We start from the raw sequence: 17,681 nt of genomic DNA on the forward strand, positions 1-17,681 counted from the left end.
AACATCTGTTCCTGAAAAGCCGTAGATACAAGCAGTTGCTCGAAATGGGTTTCTTCCACCTTTGTTACCCCATACACTAGGCATTCATTTATATGAAAATACTGTCCTACCTGATCTTGGTACTCTGCACTGGCTTGTTCTAACACATGTAACAATGTACTATCCGCCCCCTGTGCTGCTCGGAAGCTGGGGCTGAGGTTTCCATGTATCTCAGGGAATGAGAGGATAGAAGTGGGGTTGGTGTTACTGGATAATTTAAACTCTTGCTTTTCTATTCTCTTTTACTTTCTAGATTTTTTTCTCAGACAGGTCTAGATATGTCTCTAGCTCTGCAGAACAGAAAGGTGCTTCCTTCAGCGAATTAGCCCCATACTTTTTTGCAGGGTAGCAAGATATTGGTTAAACCTAGGATGGTTAGTACACATAATTACATGCTCAGCTAACAATGGTACCACCCCTACCTTACTAAGGTGGGGGTCTCCTTAGATAACCAACAGGATAAACTTTCTGGTCTCTGTGGACATATGCAACAGTTATCCTTTCTCCCTCTTTCATCTGAGACCTAGGGACTAGCTCCTGACTAACCACCGAATTGTGGCACTCCCTGTCTAATAGTGCCTTAAGATCCCAGCCATTAAGGTATATTACCTTTCTATACTGGCTTGGGGATATCCCAGTGGTCACAATTTGACCTTAGGTGTACCTGCCTTCCATGATTTCTGCTGTCTGGGTCCACTGTGGACACTGATGGGCTACATGCCCCCACCCTGCACAATGGAAGCACTGTAGGCCTTGATGGTGCCCATTCCCCGGGTAGTGCTTTACTGGGTACTTTGTTGGATATGTGTAGTTGGGGCTCCACTCGAGGAAGCCTCTGGAAGGTTGAAATGGTAGTCCAGGACACATGAGTCTTAAACTCAGGGGAGTGATGATAGGCACAGGCCAATTCAACCACAGTTGTGGTCGTACGTTTGAATCCCCTTCCTCATATTTCTGGAACGCTGTTCCAGGTACTTTTGAATGCACTTAATTAAGCCCTAGTAATGGCATTTGTTAATCTTAGAATGGCAGTATCTTGTACTTGTTGGTTGGTGATTTATAAGGTGGTGTTGGACTTTTTGCCTTACGCAGGGTCATCCCCAGTCTTTTTGCCTCCTTCCTCCTGGTTTTTCTGATCTCTTGCTGTTGGCTCTAGGACTCTGAGCACTTTAGCACTGCTGACCAGTGCTAAAGTGCAGGTGCTCTCCCATCTAAAGTTGGTATGATTGGATTATACCTAATTGGCATATTTAATTTACCTATGAGTCCCTTATACAGTGGTATCTCTATACCCAGGGCCTGTAAATACTACTAGTGGGCCTACAGCGCTGCTTGCGCCACCCACTGAAGTAGACTTTCAAACCTGTCTCAGGCCTGCTAGCGCAGGGCCTGTGTGCGCAGTTTTCTGACACAGGGACCTGGCATCTAAATTTACTTGCCAGGCCCAGAACTCCCCTTTTACTACATGTAAGTCACCCCTAAGGTACGCCGTAGCCAGCCCTATGGGCAGGGTGCCATGTATGTAGAAAGGCAGGACATGTTCCATATTGCATGGCCTGTCCTAGTAGTGACAAACAGCCTAACTTGGTGTCTCACTGCTGTGAGTGCTGCCTTCTCATAGGATTGCATTAGAAATGCCCTGCCTTATGTGTAAGGGGTATTGTCTGATTTATGAGGGGTAGCGTAGGCATGTTTGGTATGGTTGTGATGGTGATAATAAATGCTGCTTACTGGTGTGGGTGTATTTTTTATTACTATCACAGAAATGCAACTTCTAGAAAGTGCGCATTTATCTGGTGTTTTGCAGCTTGACTCCAATCCACGTCTGGGCAGAGTGACAGTTGGGGCTTTGTGCATACTTTTCAGACAGCCTGTACACAGGGAGGGTGGAGGTGTCACAGAGGTGCATCTGCATACTAAATAGTCTTCCTGGGCTGAGAGATGGGAGAGGCGGGGCACACCTGCATTTGTAAAGACTGTGCCCTGGCCTCACACAATAGGGTCGTTAACCCCCCACTGATGTTTGGAGCCTGTGCTGAAAGGAGAGAGGGGGCACTCCCAGAACCAGTTGTAACTGGCTGGAACCTCCCGTCCCTACCATTGTAAAACACTGTAAGAACTGACTATAAGTACAGGGGAATTTTCCCCACAATTTGGAGACTCTTGGAATCATCTTGGAACTGGACACTAAAGGCTGAAAGGACTCACCAGGAACCGCCATGGACTGCTGCTGCTGTGCTGACCTGTGACCTGCCTGGTCACTGTGAAGGACTTGCCACTTGCTGCCTTTCCCTTGTGCTGGCCTGTAGCTGGGCCCGCCACCTGAGGACCTTGTCTTAAGATTCTGCTCCCCAGGGGCAGGGTGCTGTGGCCCCTGACCCCTGCATCCATTTCTTCACGAGGGGTGCTTCTCCGTGGTTTGCAGCGCGCTTATGGAGCCTTGGAAGCTCGTAGGCTCCTGGCTGCATTGTGCCCCTTTAAATAAGATCACCGCAGCGGCCCGGGAAACTGGAAGAACACTTGCGCACCACATCGCGTGCAGGCGAGTGTCTGCTCGGGCCCCAGGAGGGGTCCGATCTTCTTGTGGCTTCACTGCAGGACCAGGGGAAGGCGCGGGGAGTGCCCCCTTCCCCCTGGCCTCTGCGTTAGGAGCAGGACGCTCCTTTTCTGCTGTTAGGTAAAACGGGTATTATTGTGGCCCCCCCCTTGGTGGAAGGGCCAGTGGAGGCCCGGGGGGTGCCCCAGAGATAGCAGGTCCCGGGAGGGGCCTGTCATTAAACCGGAGGGGGTGCGTGGTGCCCCCCTCCTGCCCTAAATTGTTTTTGCTGGCTTTGGCTCCCCTCGTGAGGGCCGGTTGAGGCCCTGGGGGGCCCCCAGTAATCACGGTCCCCAGAGGGGCCTGTCTATAAAAGAGAGGAGGAGCATGTCGCCCTCCTCTGACCCCAAAGTATAAGGGAGGCCCCCGTTTTGCGCATAGAAGCGCCGGGGGCCCCATTGTTTGCCTTCTAGGCACTGGAGGTGCCTTAATCCAACCAGGTACTGTTTAAAGGACCAATATAGTTGCAATCCAAAGTTCTTTCTACAGACTTTTGTTTGATTCATATATTACCTACCTGCGTTTGATGTTTTTACATACTGCTTACTGGTGTGGGTATATTTTTTATTACTATCACAGAAATGCCACTTCTAGAAAGTGCGCATTTATCTGTGCTTATGACTCTGGTGTTTTGCAGCTTGACTCCAATCCACGTCTGGGCAGAGTGACAGTTGGGGCTTTGTGCATACTTTTCAGTCAGCCTGTACACAGGGAGGGTGGAGGTGTCACAGAGGTGCATCTGCATACTGAATAGTCTTCCTGGGCTGAGAGAAGGGAGAGGCGGGGCACACCTGCATTTGTAAAGACAGTGCCCTGGCCTCACACAATAGGGTCGTTAACCCCCCACTGATGTTTGGAGCCTGTGCTGAAAGGAGAGAGGGGGCACTCACAGAACCAGTTGTAACTGGCTGGAACCTCCTCTCCCTACCATTGTAAAACACTGTAAGAACTGACTATAAGTACAGGGGAATTTTCCCCACAATTTGGAGACTCTTGGAATCATCTTGGAACTGGACACCAAAGGCTGAAAGGACTCACCAGGAACCGCCGTGGACTGCTGCTGCTGCGCTGACCTGTGACCTGCCTGGTCACTGTGAAGGACTTGCCACTTGCTGCCTTTCCCTTGTGCTGGCCTGTAGCTGGGCCCTCCACCTGAGGACTTTGTCTTAAGATTCTGCTCCCCAGGGGCAGGGTGCTGTGGCCCCTGACCCCTGCATCCATTTCTTCACGAGGGGTGCTTCTCCGTGGTTTGCAGCGCGCTTATGGAGCCTTGGGAGCTCATAGGCTCCTGGCTGCATTGTGCCCCTTTAAATAAGATCACCGCAGCGGCCCGGGAAACTGGAAGAACACTTGCGCACCGCATCGCGTGCAGGCGAGTGTCTGCTCGAGCCCCAGGAGGGGTCCGATCTTCTTGTGGCTTCACTGCAGGACCAGGGGAAGGCGCGAGGAGTGCCCCCTTCCCACTGGCCTCTGCGTTAGGAGCAGGGCGCTCCTTTTCTGCTGTTAGGTAAAACAGGCATTATTGTGGGCCCCCCCTTGGTGGAAGGGCCAGTGGAGGCCCGGTGGGGGCCCCAGAGATCGCGGGTCCCGGGCGGGGCCTGTCATTAAACCGGAGGGGGTGCGTGGTGCCCCCCTCCTGCCCTAAATTGTTTTTGCTGGCTTTGGCCCCCCTCGTAAGGGCCGGTTGAGGCCCTGGGGGGCCCCCAGTAATCACAGTCCCCGGAGGGGCCTGTCTATAAAAGAGAGGAGGTGCATGTCGCCCTCCTCTGACCCTAAAGTATAAGGGAGGCCCCCGTTTTGCACATAGGAGCGTCGGGGGCCCCATTGTTTGCCTTCTAGGCACTGGAGGTGCCTTCATCCAACCAGGTACTGTTTAAAGGACCAATATAGTTGCAATCCAAAGTTCTTTCTACAGACTTTTGTTTGATTCATATATTACCTAACTGCGTTTGATGTTTTTACATATGTGTATGCAAATGTTCCTTTTATGGACATGCTTGCTAATATGTTTTTCTAACTTGCCATATGTTTTCTAAGGTTCCTACTATGGGCATTTTATGATATTCTTATGACAAGTGCTGTGATGTAATAACGTGTTTTCCTGACTACTGCTTATGTTGCAGAATACTGAGTAACCTGTGTGTTATGTGTGACTACTGCTAGGTTGCAGAGTAACTAATGTGTAACGTTCTGACAACTGCTAAGGTAACAGGATAGTACTGATATGTGATGTTTGGTCTGATAATTGCCTTGTGTACAATACAGTATATTTTCATATAATCTGGTGTTGTGTTTCCTTTGTGGTGGGGATATTGCGTCACGTGTGTTGTGTGTGTTGTGCAAACGCTTTACACATTGCCTCTGGGTTAAGCATGACTGCTCGTGCCAAGCTACCAAGGGGGTGAGCAGGGGTTATCTTGGACGTGTAACTCCCTTGCCCTGACTAGAGTGGGTAAGTTCTGCCTGGCTGAGGTGCATACCCTAGCCAACCAGAAACCCTATTTCTAACAGGTGGCTTGACTTTTTAAATCAGCTTGGGGGGGCTTCTCAGTTGTGCTGGTTGTGCCTGCGGCTCATCCATTAGCTGCAAATATCAGTGTCCCTCTTGTAGTGTATGATCAATTCTTCCAGTGATATGGGTTGTCTCATGATGGTAGACATGGTATCCCACTTCTGGCACCACTTGTTATCAGGCCAGGGAGGACCTTACGAACACCTGTATGGATTCAATGATGTTTATAAAATATTTATGAGTTTTTCCTATTTTATAATATTTTCACTTCTCTTCACTATGAAGGATGTCCCCAGGTGTTCCAGTTTCTCAGGCTCCAAACTTCTGTCCCATCTCGCAGGTCTCTCACTGTTTAGATTTACCAAGTGGTTAGGATTCTCTTTGAGCAAATCACATGAATTTAATTAGTAGCCCATTACCTGGAATATTAGCATTTCTACTGTGGAACTGACACTTACTCTGTGAGTGAAACCCCTTGTTATCGGTGCTCCCCTTTCTACACAATACTCAATGTCTCACTGTGGAGTGTTCCCCTTATGCCACCACCTCCATAAGAGAATGAGTTGGAAAACTGGCCCTTGCATGTGACCACGACCCTCCTCCAGGGTTGTGGTGGTGGTGACCACGGTGTCCTTCTTCCCCTCTTGGCTGCTGGGGTCAAGAGTAGTCAATGGCATCTCCTGGGGTTCACAGCTCTCCCGATATTACTACCGGTATCGCTGGTGTAGCTACCCATGGTGTTCTGTGCTGCTGCTGCCTCCTGTGGAGACTTGACCTCATCCTCTCTTCAAATGGCCTTAGTTAGGGTTCCTCTTTTGTCTTCTCTGCTCTCTACTTCTCTGTATTTGTTCTCTGCACTGTCTCCTCTACTCTCTGACTGGGTCCAGGCATGCCCCTTTTTTTGACTGCTCTCCTGCCGTGTCCTTCCATCGCCCACCTCCAAGGCAACTAGACAGCTGTCTTTCTACATGCTTAGGGTCAAACTGACAGCTGCTTTGGAGTTTCCGGTTGATCTGTAGGACTCCACACAGTATGAGACGAAGTCGAGGTAACCTGCTACATTCCTGTAGCCCAGACAGTAATTCAGCCTATATCGGCAATCATGAAGTGCAGAGTAGAAAGAGTAGTCAATGGCATTCAGATTATGGACACAATATCAACCTAGCATTTGAAAGTGGGAAAGGACATTTATTAGCCTGTTGCATTTGAGCTTCTGCCTGTCTATCACATTGACGGTATAGTCTAGGTGTGTTTGTAAAGTAATGCTGAAGTGTCCTCTCTAAAGTATTGTGTAGGGTGTGCTAATTGCAAAGTCTTGTGTGATGCAAGGGTAGAACTCAGGGTCATCCATGTTCGGTCTATCTGTTCGTTAGTGTGATATGTATGCCATTCAGCAAGACCAGTACTTGTAGATACCTGCCTTTGATGTGTGTCATGTGATTGAAATGCGTTGGTCTTTTGATCAGGAAGCCTACTCCTCAACAGTTGGAATAGTAAGACAAGAAGTATATATATGCAGTTCATTTGCTTGCAAAGCTGTCGTTACGAGCCCTAGTTAGGCGTGTTTCCTGACTAAAAAGAATGCCAATCACATGTCTTGTCAGAAACAAAAGCAATGTCAATTGCATTTCTTGTCAGGCAGGCCAGTATGAGGTGTGCCTTGCGGGGGTTATTTATTCTAGGTCATTAGTTTGTTGGACATATGCATAGTTAGTATTGTATTAGTTGTCTGGGTGGGGTCAACCAAATTGAGTTGCTAAGTGCTGCGTGGGGGAGTCTCTATGTAGTGAAGTGTAGTGCATGTGTGTTCAGCCTGTAATCCCTCCTCTCCTCCTTCCATCCATGTTGATCACTGACATCCCGACAATAAAATCCCTCCCTTCATACAAAATAGGTAAATTCTATTACAGAACCATAGTCACGCAGTTTGGTATAGTGATAATCAATACTCAGGACACTGAGGTCAGAGATATCATTGGTGAGTAATTAGTCCCGTGCTGAAAAAATATAGTAGTGTCTGCCTCCTCATCATTAAGAGGCCTTTTTTGCTGCCAGAGAAGCCCAAGCCCCACACCTACTGGGCGCAGCCATTTCAGGTCCCAATGTCCACATGGCTGCTGACTCATCCTCACATAGTCATGAGAAGCGAAACCTCCTACAGTCTCCCCTCCAAATACCAAATCTATTGGGAAAGTGGGGTGGGGCAGCACCTTGCTACCCCAAAAATGTCTATTGTCATTAGGTACAGTATTGTTCATTTCACATTATCGAACATGTCTGATGAAGGAGTCGGTGTTTTGAGATCTAGGCTCTCTGCCCTGTCTGTATAACTATTTGGCAAGTTTACTGGCTACACCTGGTGTGTTCACAATTAGATTTTCCCCAGTGACAATGACGAGCAGCCTTGCCAGGTATAGTATGGCATATGGTATCTCCATCCCCCATAATCTTTTTCATAGAAAGAAATTTCCTACAGGCTTAATGAACTAACTGGGTAGAATTAGGGTAAAATGATACCTCCATGCCGTCATGTTGTTGTGTTGTTTTCGGGCCAACTTCACTCTTTCCCTGTACGTTTTCTACTCACCATACTCTTTCCAACATTGACAGTTTTCTACTCGCCATATTCTTTCCAGCGCTGCCTTAATGATTTAAAACATGTTCTTCATTACATCGACTAAACATAACCTCATTTTTTTCTCTTTTAGCCTGCTCTTCCTTCATAGACATTGCTGTTGTGTGTGATGAGTCAAACAGTATTTACCCTTGGGTAGCAGTAAGAAACTTCCTTGTAAAATTTGTGCAAGGCCTTGATATAGGCCCCCAAAAAACACAGGTAAGAACACATATACTATGTGCTAACAAAACATAATTATTAACTTTTGTCATCAAATTCAAAACCTGGTGAAAGGCATCACTAAATATACAATGAGGACAATATAGCATTATGGGGGAAATGAAAATATAGAAAACATTGCATTTAGAAATAAATGTATGGGTAACCCATGTTTCGCATGTACTTTCCAGCTCTGATTTATAAAAAGATGAATATGTCCCATATTCTGCAGACAATGCAGGGGTAAATTATTTTATGATCCTAACAACTATTGTTAAAGCAAAGGGTGTTAGTGTCCACAGCAGGATTACAAGTCAGATGTATGGGAATCAAGGCAGTTAATATACAAAAATATTACTGAAATGAATACTTGAAGGTTGATAAAAACCTACAACTCAACATAAAGAATGTGGATTTCCTGAGAATGGAACCATTGTCAGCTTCTGTGTCCAGAAAATCCTGTAGTGGTACTGAAGCCAGCAGGAAAGGCATTAATTTCTATCCGGAACTGATCAGATAAACGTCAGAAATGTCTCTCTGTGGTTGAAAACTCCCAGTAAGGGGGAAGGCTCCCTCATTTTAGAGAAAGATAAGTGACCGTCATCATGTTTCTTTTCACAAAGTGATTCCCTCGTGGATGAGGGAGGTGCTTCTGGGAAAAGAAAGGCCAACATCCATCCCAAACTTAAAATTGCCTTCTATTTCTTCAGAATTCACTTAACTTCATATACTATGTTATGTCACTTATATATTTAAAAATATTAACATATTTTTCTCTAAAAAGCACACTTTTAATTTACCTCTGACTGTGCAGAGATAAATAGTAAGAAAGGTGGCCTGATGTACAAAAATCACATTTGCAAAAAGTGATAGCAAATTCCAAACCAACCTTTTGCGAATGCAATCTGATTTAGCAAATCAAGGGCCAGATGTAGCAAGTCGGCAATTTGCGACTTGCAAATTGCGAGTCCCTGCGACTCGCAATTTGCAAGTCGCAAATTGCTATGCAGTACGGTGTCTCAGACACCGACTGCGACTCGCAATGGGGTCGCAATGACCCACCTCATGAATATTCATGAGGTGGGTCGCAAATTGCGGCCCCATTACGAGTATAGGCACTCGCAAACATGGAGGCCTGCTGTTGTCAGCAGACCTCCATGTTTGCGATCTGCTTTTCAATAAAGCAGTTTTTTTTTTTTTAAGTGTAGCCCGTTTTCCTAACAGGAAAACGAGCTGCACTTCAAAAAAAACGAAACCTTTAGTTTCGGTTTTTTTTCAGGGCAGGGAGTGGTCCCTTGGACCACTCCCTGCCCTGAAAAATTATTTTGGGGTCCAGTCACAAACTGGAAGGGGTCCCATGGGGACCCCTTCCAATTTGCGATTGGGTTACCATCCACTTGAAGTGGATGGTAACTGCGATGCCATTTGCGACCGCATATGCGGTCGCAAATGGTATTGCATCCCAATGCGACTCGCAAATAGGAAGGGAACACCCCTTCCTATTTGCGAGTCTGAAATGCATTTTGCGAGTCGGTAACGACTCGCAAAATGCATTTCTGCATTGGGATACGCGTTTAGCGAGTCGCAAACGGCAAATTTTGCCGTTTGCGACTCGCTAAATGTTTGCTACATCTGGCCCCAAGTTATGTACAAATAGGTTAGTTAAAAAAAAACACTTGAAGATGGTCGGAGAATGAACTACCTACTATAATAATGAGGCAGGTCACAATTTGTAACCCCGCTAATTGCCTGCAATCACAGGGATGGTGGCCTTCAAGGGACAGCAGGGCACCATCCCTGTAATTGCTTTCTAAAATTGTAAACATTTTAGGTTGCAGCCTACCAGACAGTGCTGTCTGGTTTGCAAAAAACATCTTGGGGACATTCAGAAAGCTGACTTAGCAATACATTCCGCTCATTGATTACCACTGGCTTTGTGGTTTGGAGCTCACACTTTCTGGTTTTCAATTCCATGGTTTTATTTGCTCTAGGCTCTCCCGGTTCAGTCCGTACTTCCTGTTTCCAAAACCCTGTTTTCTGTATCCTTCCACGATCTCACTTTCTGTTAACGGGCCTTGATATCTTGTTCTTATCTCATTACATGTGATGTGTACGCAAAGACCATGGTCAAATGTCAGGAGCTGTCTTCCAAGGGCACTTGTTTACTTTTCTTTCTCTGACTTCAAAGTGAAAGGATTTATGTGACAATCTTGCTGGATAGTGGGGGTGGAGAGAGTGTTTTTCTAGCACACAACAATGTGCAAATGAACTGTTTAAGTATTTCATAATATATCAGAACTATGAACACACAAATGAAGCACATTGTTTGTTATTTCTGAAGTGTGTTGGAAAACGTTTTTTTAATATGATCAAAACAAATCATTAAACTATGTGATAACATTTCCACACATTATCATCTGTGCACTGTATATTTTGTTTAGTAAGCTGTATGTCTCTGCAAATGTAATGGTCATTTTAGTTGAAAATATGTTTCTGCAATGACAGTGTGCTATCACACTATGAATACTCCAATATATGCCAATCTGCTCTACTTTGCACCACTCCGCACACACTCTGGACTCTACTCTGGACCACTCCACTTTACACCTATCCATGCCACTGCACTCTGCTCCACTCTACACCAATGCACTCTACATCACTTCACGGTACAGCTTTTACTCTACCCTGTATTACTCTACTCTATGCAAATGCACTCGTAGCCAATCTACTCTACACCACTGTACTCTAAACCACTCCAGTCTAGGCCACACTAATATACTCTGCACAACACCAATCTGTGCCAATGTACTCTATGCCACTCTGCAACACTGCACTCTAGGCCACTGCACTCTATGTCAATACACTCTAAGCCAATGCACTTTGCTCTGTAACACTCAACACTATGCCCCTGCACTCTACAGCAATCCACTGTACTCCGCTCTAATTTACTCGACACAACTGCACTCTACGCCACTGCACTCTAGACCACTTTATGCCATTACACTATATGCCACTCTACACAACTGCACTCTACCCTGCACCACTCCATTCTACGCCACGTCACTCTATTCTGAAGCAATCTTCTCTACACCATTGTACTTCACTCTGCTCCGCTCTATGCCAATCCACTCCATACAACTGCACTCTATGTCACTGCACTCTACAACACTCTACTCTGTATCACTGTACTCTATTCCATTGCTCTCTATACCATTCTATACCTCTGCACTCTGACACTCTACTCTGCAACACTGCACTCTCTGCCACTTAACTCTAAGCCTCTCAACTCTGAACGACTCCACTCTATGCCACTGCACTCTATGCCACTGCACTTTATGGTACTATACTCTACTCTGCACCACTATTTGCTACTCTGCACCACTCTACACCACTGCACACTATGCCACTAGACTCTACTCTGCACTCTATGCCGCTGCACTCTGTGTCACTGTACTCTGTGCCAATCCACTCTGCTTCACTCCACTCTGTGCCACTCTACTCAGCACCACTGCACTCTATTATGCACCACTCTAATCTATGACACTGCATTCTATGATGCTACATTGTACCCAATGAATTCAATGCCACTGCACTCTGTGCCATTATACTCTGCAACACTCTATGCCAATGCACTCTATACCAGTCCAATCTATGCCACTCCAGTATATGCCACTTTACTCAACTCCAGACTATGCCACTCAGGTACACAACACTCTCTGCCACTCCACTGTACACCACTCTCCTCCACTCGTCGCCATTCTACTCTAATACACTCCACACCACTCTCCTCTATGCCACTAACTTTTAGCCATGCTGAACAGCAGCCACGCTGGGGAACAACATGGCTAAACCACATTGACAACGCCAACAGCTCTTGCATAGGCAAGACCTATTTGCTTTGCCAATCCTTGTTTTAAAACGCCACCCAAGTTCCTTGAAAGAACATGGACTGCTTTAAAAAGATAATTCATTTTCTAGTTTGGGAAACTTCAGTGTGAGCATGCAGTGCTTTAGTGGATTCCTGCCTACTCCTCCTAAAGTTGGCACACTGATTCCCAAAGGGGAAGAGGTCTTCATCGGACCCCTTCTATGCTGCGAATCAGTTACCATCCCCAATAGAGACTCAGTAATAGACCAATGGTTTGTGGCCACAATTATGGTCACAAACCATTGATACATCAATCTTTGAGAGGCATTCAGATGCTCATGAAGGACATTAAGGCCCTCATTATGTACATGCCAGTCGAGACCGCCACGCCGGCGGCAATTACCGCCACCAGCATGGCGGTCTCGACTGCCATATGAATAACAAGGGAAGACCGCCACAGGCGGTCCTCCGCCACCGCCAGGGTGCCACCGACAGGCAGCCTGACAATGGCGGAATATATTATCTTTATAATGTACATTGTTTCCCCTAGCCTGAACCCGCCAGGGAAAGGCTGGTGGAAGGGGTGCTCTGGGCTCTGCAGTTAACATGGGCAGTGCAGGGGCCCCCATGCAGTGCCCTGTCACGCAGGTCACTGCCTGCGTGACAGGTGCTGCTGCACCTGCCGCACACCAACATTGGCGGTCAATGTTAAGGACCTTTTCCCTGCTGGGCCGGCGGCCATAAACACTGTTTCCGCCAGCTGGCCCAGCAAGGAAAACATTATACGGCCGGCGGAGGGGGGAGGTCGTCGCGCTGGCGGTCTTCTATTGACCGCCAGCGCTGATCTCGGCGTTTTTTACCACCGAGATCACAATGAGGGCCTTAGTGTACAAAGGTCATTAGGTGTACAAAGGGTAAATATCCTTGGTGATTGTGTGACTATAGGGATTACCCTCCATTTCTCCATCCATGCAGAATTAAATTCTGTTATCTAGGGTATTTTCTTGGATTCTGTTACTGTGAGTATTACTTTTTCATAAGTTAATCACATACGTATATACTAATAATAGGGATTAACAGTCCAAACAAAAGCCAATCAGCCTCCTGAGCTAGAGGATATTGACTGATACATGTCAACTCCAGAGTGAGAATCAGTGTTGTTCCATCACACCCCTGCTTGCTAATTTTTTATCCTACTAGGGACCCAGAAATAAAGGTCCTTGTAGGTACCCTTGGGTAATTTTAATATAATTGTTCTGTTCGCGAACACAGCAAGTAGAATATATAAGAGCTTTCAGAACATGGTGATCCCAGACAGACCACATACAGTTCTGTCAGGAGGAAGACCTTGTAAAAGAGCATGCCATGCTAAGTAGGTGAGGATAGGGGTGTGGCTTGAGCAGTCAAAATGGCGGATACATCTTGAACAGCCTCCACCATTTATTCCGGCTAATCGATCATTTTCCCTGTCGTGAGCCTGCCATCGCTCCTGAACAAGGCAGTCTCCACCTTGCCGATGCCATTGACACCAGATACACAAGACTCTTGTTCCCATGTGGATAACAGGGGAGCTGTGAGAGATACGGCCATGCATGACCTTTTGCCTGTGTGCTGGAACGCTGAAGCTGTAACCCCGAGGTGGAGATCCATGGAGCATGCATTGGAACCTAAGGTACCCTTCATCACCCCGCCACCCCAAGTGACATTCCTGAGCCGATCCTTGTGGACGGAGAGGACTACTGACAGTGCAAGCCGCCTGCCTCGTGTTGGTTTTCCGGTAAGGCCTACAACACATTGGGGGGAGTTGTTGGGCAACTGCGCTTTTCCGGTGCCACTCTGATTCTTTCTCCCTCTCCTTCCACGAAGGTAAAACCTAAGCCTCGCTGCCTGAGGGCCCTGCCGCGCAGCGCTGCGGTTCCACCCTGAGTCAAGGGCAGGCCCTGCGACCTGAAAGTAAACTCCTCTCACGACTGTCAAACACTGAGGGCCCCTGTGCTGCTACTGGCGATGATACCTGCCCTCAGGCTCTCTATTTCGAATGCAGCAGGACGTGGGAGGGTCGCTGCCTCAGGGGCCTAACTCACTGCATAAACAAGGCTCACTATCGCCCTGACAGTGCCTTATAGTGTGGGGGACAGCACAGGCACATTGGGGACCCCTCTTGCCTATTTGACCTCTGAAATCCACCCAAGGACTCAGCTAAAGCATTGCAGAATCAACCATTGGCCTGCCTTGATAAACTAACCCCACAGCCTTGGCCTTTCCCATTTAACTCTGGACACCAACGGTCTTAAAACCATACCTGAGGCCATATTTTGCATTGCATGACCGGTTTTAGTGTTACTACGCCAGGTGCTTTAATTTGTGATCAATCACTTTCTTGCCCTCAGTAAATCTTACAAGCCTGAAACAAGCGACTGGTAATTACTGCTTCTCGATGCAGCCACCTTGTTTCCATCTGTCTAAGGTATTTTGATGGAACCTGCTTATTGGTGCATACCCTCGCTACCATCATCAGACTTGCACCTGCCTATAAATTTCACCTCCATTCACCTGCACTCTGCCACGTGGGGCTGCTCATGCTGATCTCAAATTATTACATGCTGACCACCGGATATTAGCAGGCAAAGACCATAATACAGATTTTCTCCTCACTGAACTCCAGTAAAAACCCAGGTATTGAATTCTGTGCTCACTTCCTTGGCCGACATGTCCGTATCCTGGAGCGAAGAGCTGAAGATGCAGAAGGCAGTTCGAGAAGAAATAACATCCGAGTGGTCGGCCTCCTGGAGGGAGAAGAGGGATCCCACACTGTGGCATATTCTGAGCATTGGATTTGGGACCTGCTCCTCCCCCATGACTCTCTCACAGTTTTTTTCCGTGGAAAGTGCCCATCGTGTCCCAGCTCGCAAACCATCTCTGGGTGCCAACCCCAAGCTGTTCCTGCTAAGATTCCTGCATTACTGCGACAAGGACTCTATACTGTGCGAAACACACAAACTCAAAGATATAATAGTAGAAAATGCCCGGATCATGATTTTTCTGTATTACACGATTTCCGTCCAGCAGCAGAGAAACTCCTTCCTCACGGTGGAACGTTGCCTCTGAGAAATGGATATTCATTATTCACTCTTATTCCTGGTGCGGTTATACAAGAAAGGTGACGGGCATTGCAAATTGCTGTGACACTACGCGATGCAACACAAGGATCCAAACCTGAAGAAGGCTCCATTAAATTTATAAGTGATGGTGGCTCCTGAGCCACGTAGCCATCTGGAGTGGACTCCCTTGCTCTCCCTGCCATAATGCCACAGACGGCCGAGGGCCTTATTTGAACTCCACTATAACTAGCTTGTCATGAAATGCTGACCGATGCACAAGAGCCAGACAACAACAGGTTTTGCTAATAGTGTTTGACTAACTCATTTTCTTGCAGGTATTTTGTGTACTTTCTGGTAACCCTTACTGTGCTATGGCCATAATGATGTGCTATGGCTATCGCTTGTTAATATTGCTTGCATTCAAATGTCATTTATTACCATGAATTACACATATTCTTCTCCACATTATGGAGACATTCCATTTTGCCTGCTGCACTTCCCACTCCCTGCTTTTCCCCCATGAAAGTCATGTACTCTAAGCTATGCACATTGTTCAGCAGTTTGTATGGAAGCCGGTTGTACCTCGTCTATATTGGTATTGCCTGCATTGTTTGATTTTATACGTTGTTTTACTTTCTTTCACACATGTATGTGATCTATCCCAGCCCCCCACTATGGCTGATCCTGCCCATCGGTTTTCATCACAGCTGGTGGATAACACCGGCCCAATAACACACACCCACATCATCCATTTGACCCACCTTAACATCATTATTTGGAATGTGAGGTGCATGAACACCCCCTCACATTGTTATTCAATATACAATAAGCGCTGTTCAACCCATATTGCCCTACCATAGGAGACATATTTAACATTGGCTGAGGCCTATAGGCTCCAACACAGATGGTGAGGCCAGGCACTTGCCACTAATTTTGCTTCCTATTCTAGGGGTGTCCTACTGTGAATAAAGCCGGGTACTCCTTTTGTTGCTGAGGACACCGCTGTAGAGAAGGAGGGCTCTCACGTGCAAGGCCGCCTTGATGGCCTTCATATCCTACTGGGCTCGATATACGCTCCCAACTCAGAACAACCAACATTTTTCCAACATGTATTGGGGGTTTCATCCTGTTGGCATTGATTGTGGTGGCTCCTAAAGGAAGACTTTAACTGTGTCCTTGATGTTACCCTAGACTGCTCATTTCCTCCCCTGCCATGCAGACCTGCAAAACAAATGCACAAACACTGCGAGACTGGCTCACCACTGGCAACTAGTTAACATAGGGCCTCCCAGAACCCAGACACGAAGGTGTATTCCTTTTTCTCTGCACCACACCAACTTCACATTTGCATAGACTACCTCCTAGGGACCACCTCTTTACTCTCCACCATATCCCAAATAGATTATTTAGGCCGAACCCATTCTGACCACAACCCTCAAACCTTACAATTTGCGTGGGACAACTATCCCCCTCCTCTCCTCAGCTGGTGTTTGCAGCCCTTGCTCCTGGAATACCCCGGTGTGCTCCTCAGTTAGCACAACCATTGCTGAATACTTCAAACATAATAACAACACATCTTCCACCAAACTAATAGAATGGGACGCATTCAAAGTAACGATAAGGGGACGTTGCCTGGGAAGTCAATGGCCGATGCGTCAAACGCTCAATAAAGATGTTTCAAAATTAGAACGCACTCTCCTACAACATGAAAGCCTAGTCAGGCAGGATCCCACTCACACATCCAAGCTAGCAGACACTCTAAAGGAGCACATTTCACTGTTGGAACGGTTATGTTGCCTAAACTATGCTGCCCACTCAGCTCGCACACATGCTATAGCAGACATGATCAGTAAGCCTCCTGGCATGGCTTATCCGCCAAGACCAGCCCAGACATCACACTACGGCGATCCTATCCACTAACGACAGAATGCTATACACCAAACTAAACATACATGGGGAGCTGACTAAACACAGCACACATTTATACCGGTCGGTTTCCACAGTGAGCTCATTTGGCTTTGCCTCATTTTTCTTAACAATGTCACTCTCCCACATTTTGCCAGACCAATGCACCGAACTAGTTCAGCTCGTTACACAGTTTGAAATCCAGGAGGCAATAAGGTTGTTTGCCTCTAGCAAATCCCCTGGGCTCGACAGTCTGCCTGCAGAATTTTATAAGACCTATGCACCTCTCCTTGCTCCATGATTGCTGTCACTATATGAGGAAACTCTAATACCCTTTCCATCTCCCAAAGTGAGGCGCTACTTATCTCCCTTCCCGTGCCTGATAAAGACCCCATGCTGCTGGAATCTTACAGACATGTTAAACACATTATAATATCTTGCCTAAGAGCCTAGCGGTCTGCTCTTAATTTTATCTCTATAACACGCGGACCAAGATGGGTTCATCTTTAAACATCTAATGTTGTTTCCGTGTCATGACCTACGTCCGACAGCACTGGCCGATTGCTGGGTGGCTAGTCATAGACCCTGAAAAGGCCTTTGACTCTCTAGAATGGGCTTACTTATTTCATGCTGTTCCTAGATATGGCATCAGGCCCGATTTCTCAGCCTCCTGCAATCATTATAGACACAGCCCCTCATTCCAACCCTGGCGGTCTATGACCGCCAGGGTGGATGTCGTCGGAAGCACCGCCAACAGGCTGGTGGTGCTTCATTTGGCATTCCGACCGCGGCTGTAAAGCTGCGGTCGCCCAGCCGGGTCCGGC

General features: G+C 47.0%; 1 protein-coding gene across 1 annotated transcript in view; it reads left to right on the top strand.

Annotated features, from left to right (window-relative positions):
• Positions 1–17,681, top strand: part of ITGA2 (integrin subunit alpha 2) — a 475,911-nt gene that overhangs the window by 155,421 nt on the left and 302,809 nt on the right. Inside the window, exon 6 of the mRNA XM_069221707.1 lies at positions 7,856–7,983. Coding sequence (XP_069077808.1) covers positions 7,856–7,983 — 128 coding nt within the window. The remainder of the gene's footprint in view (positions 1–7,855; positions 7,984–17,681) is intronic.

Source organism: Pleurodeles waltl, chromosome 1_1 (assembly GCF_031143425.1).
Source record: "Pleurodeles waltl isolate 20211129_DDA chromosome 1_1, aPleWal1.hap1.20221129, whole genome shotgun sequence".
In the NCBI taxonomy this organism is placed as follows: domain Eukaryota; kingdom Metazoa; phylum Chordata; class Amphibia; order Caudata; family Salamandridae; genus Pleurodeles; species Pleurodeles waltl.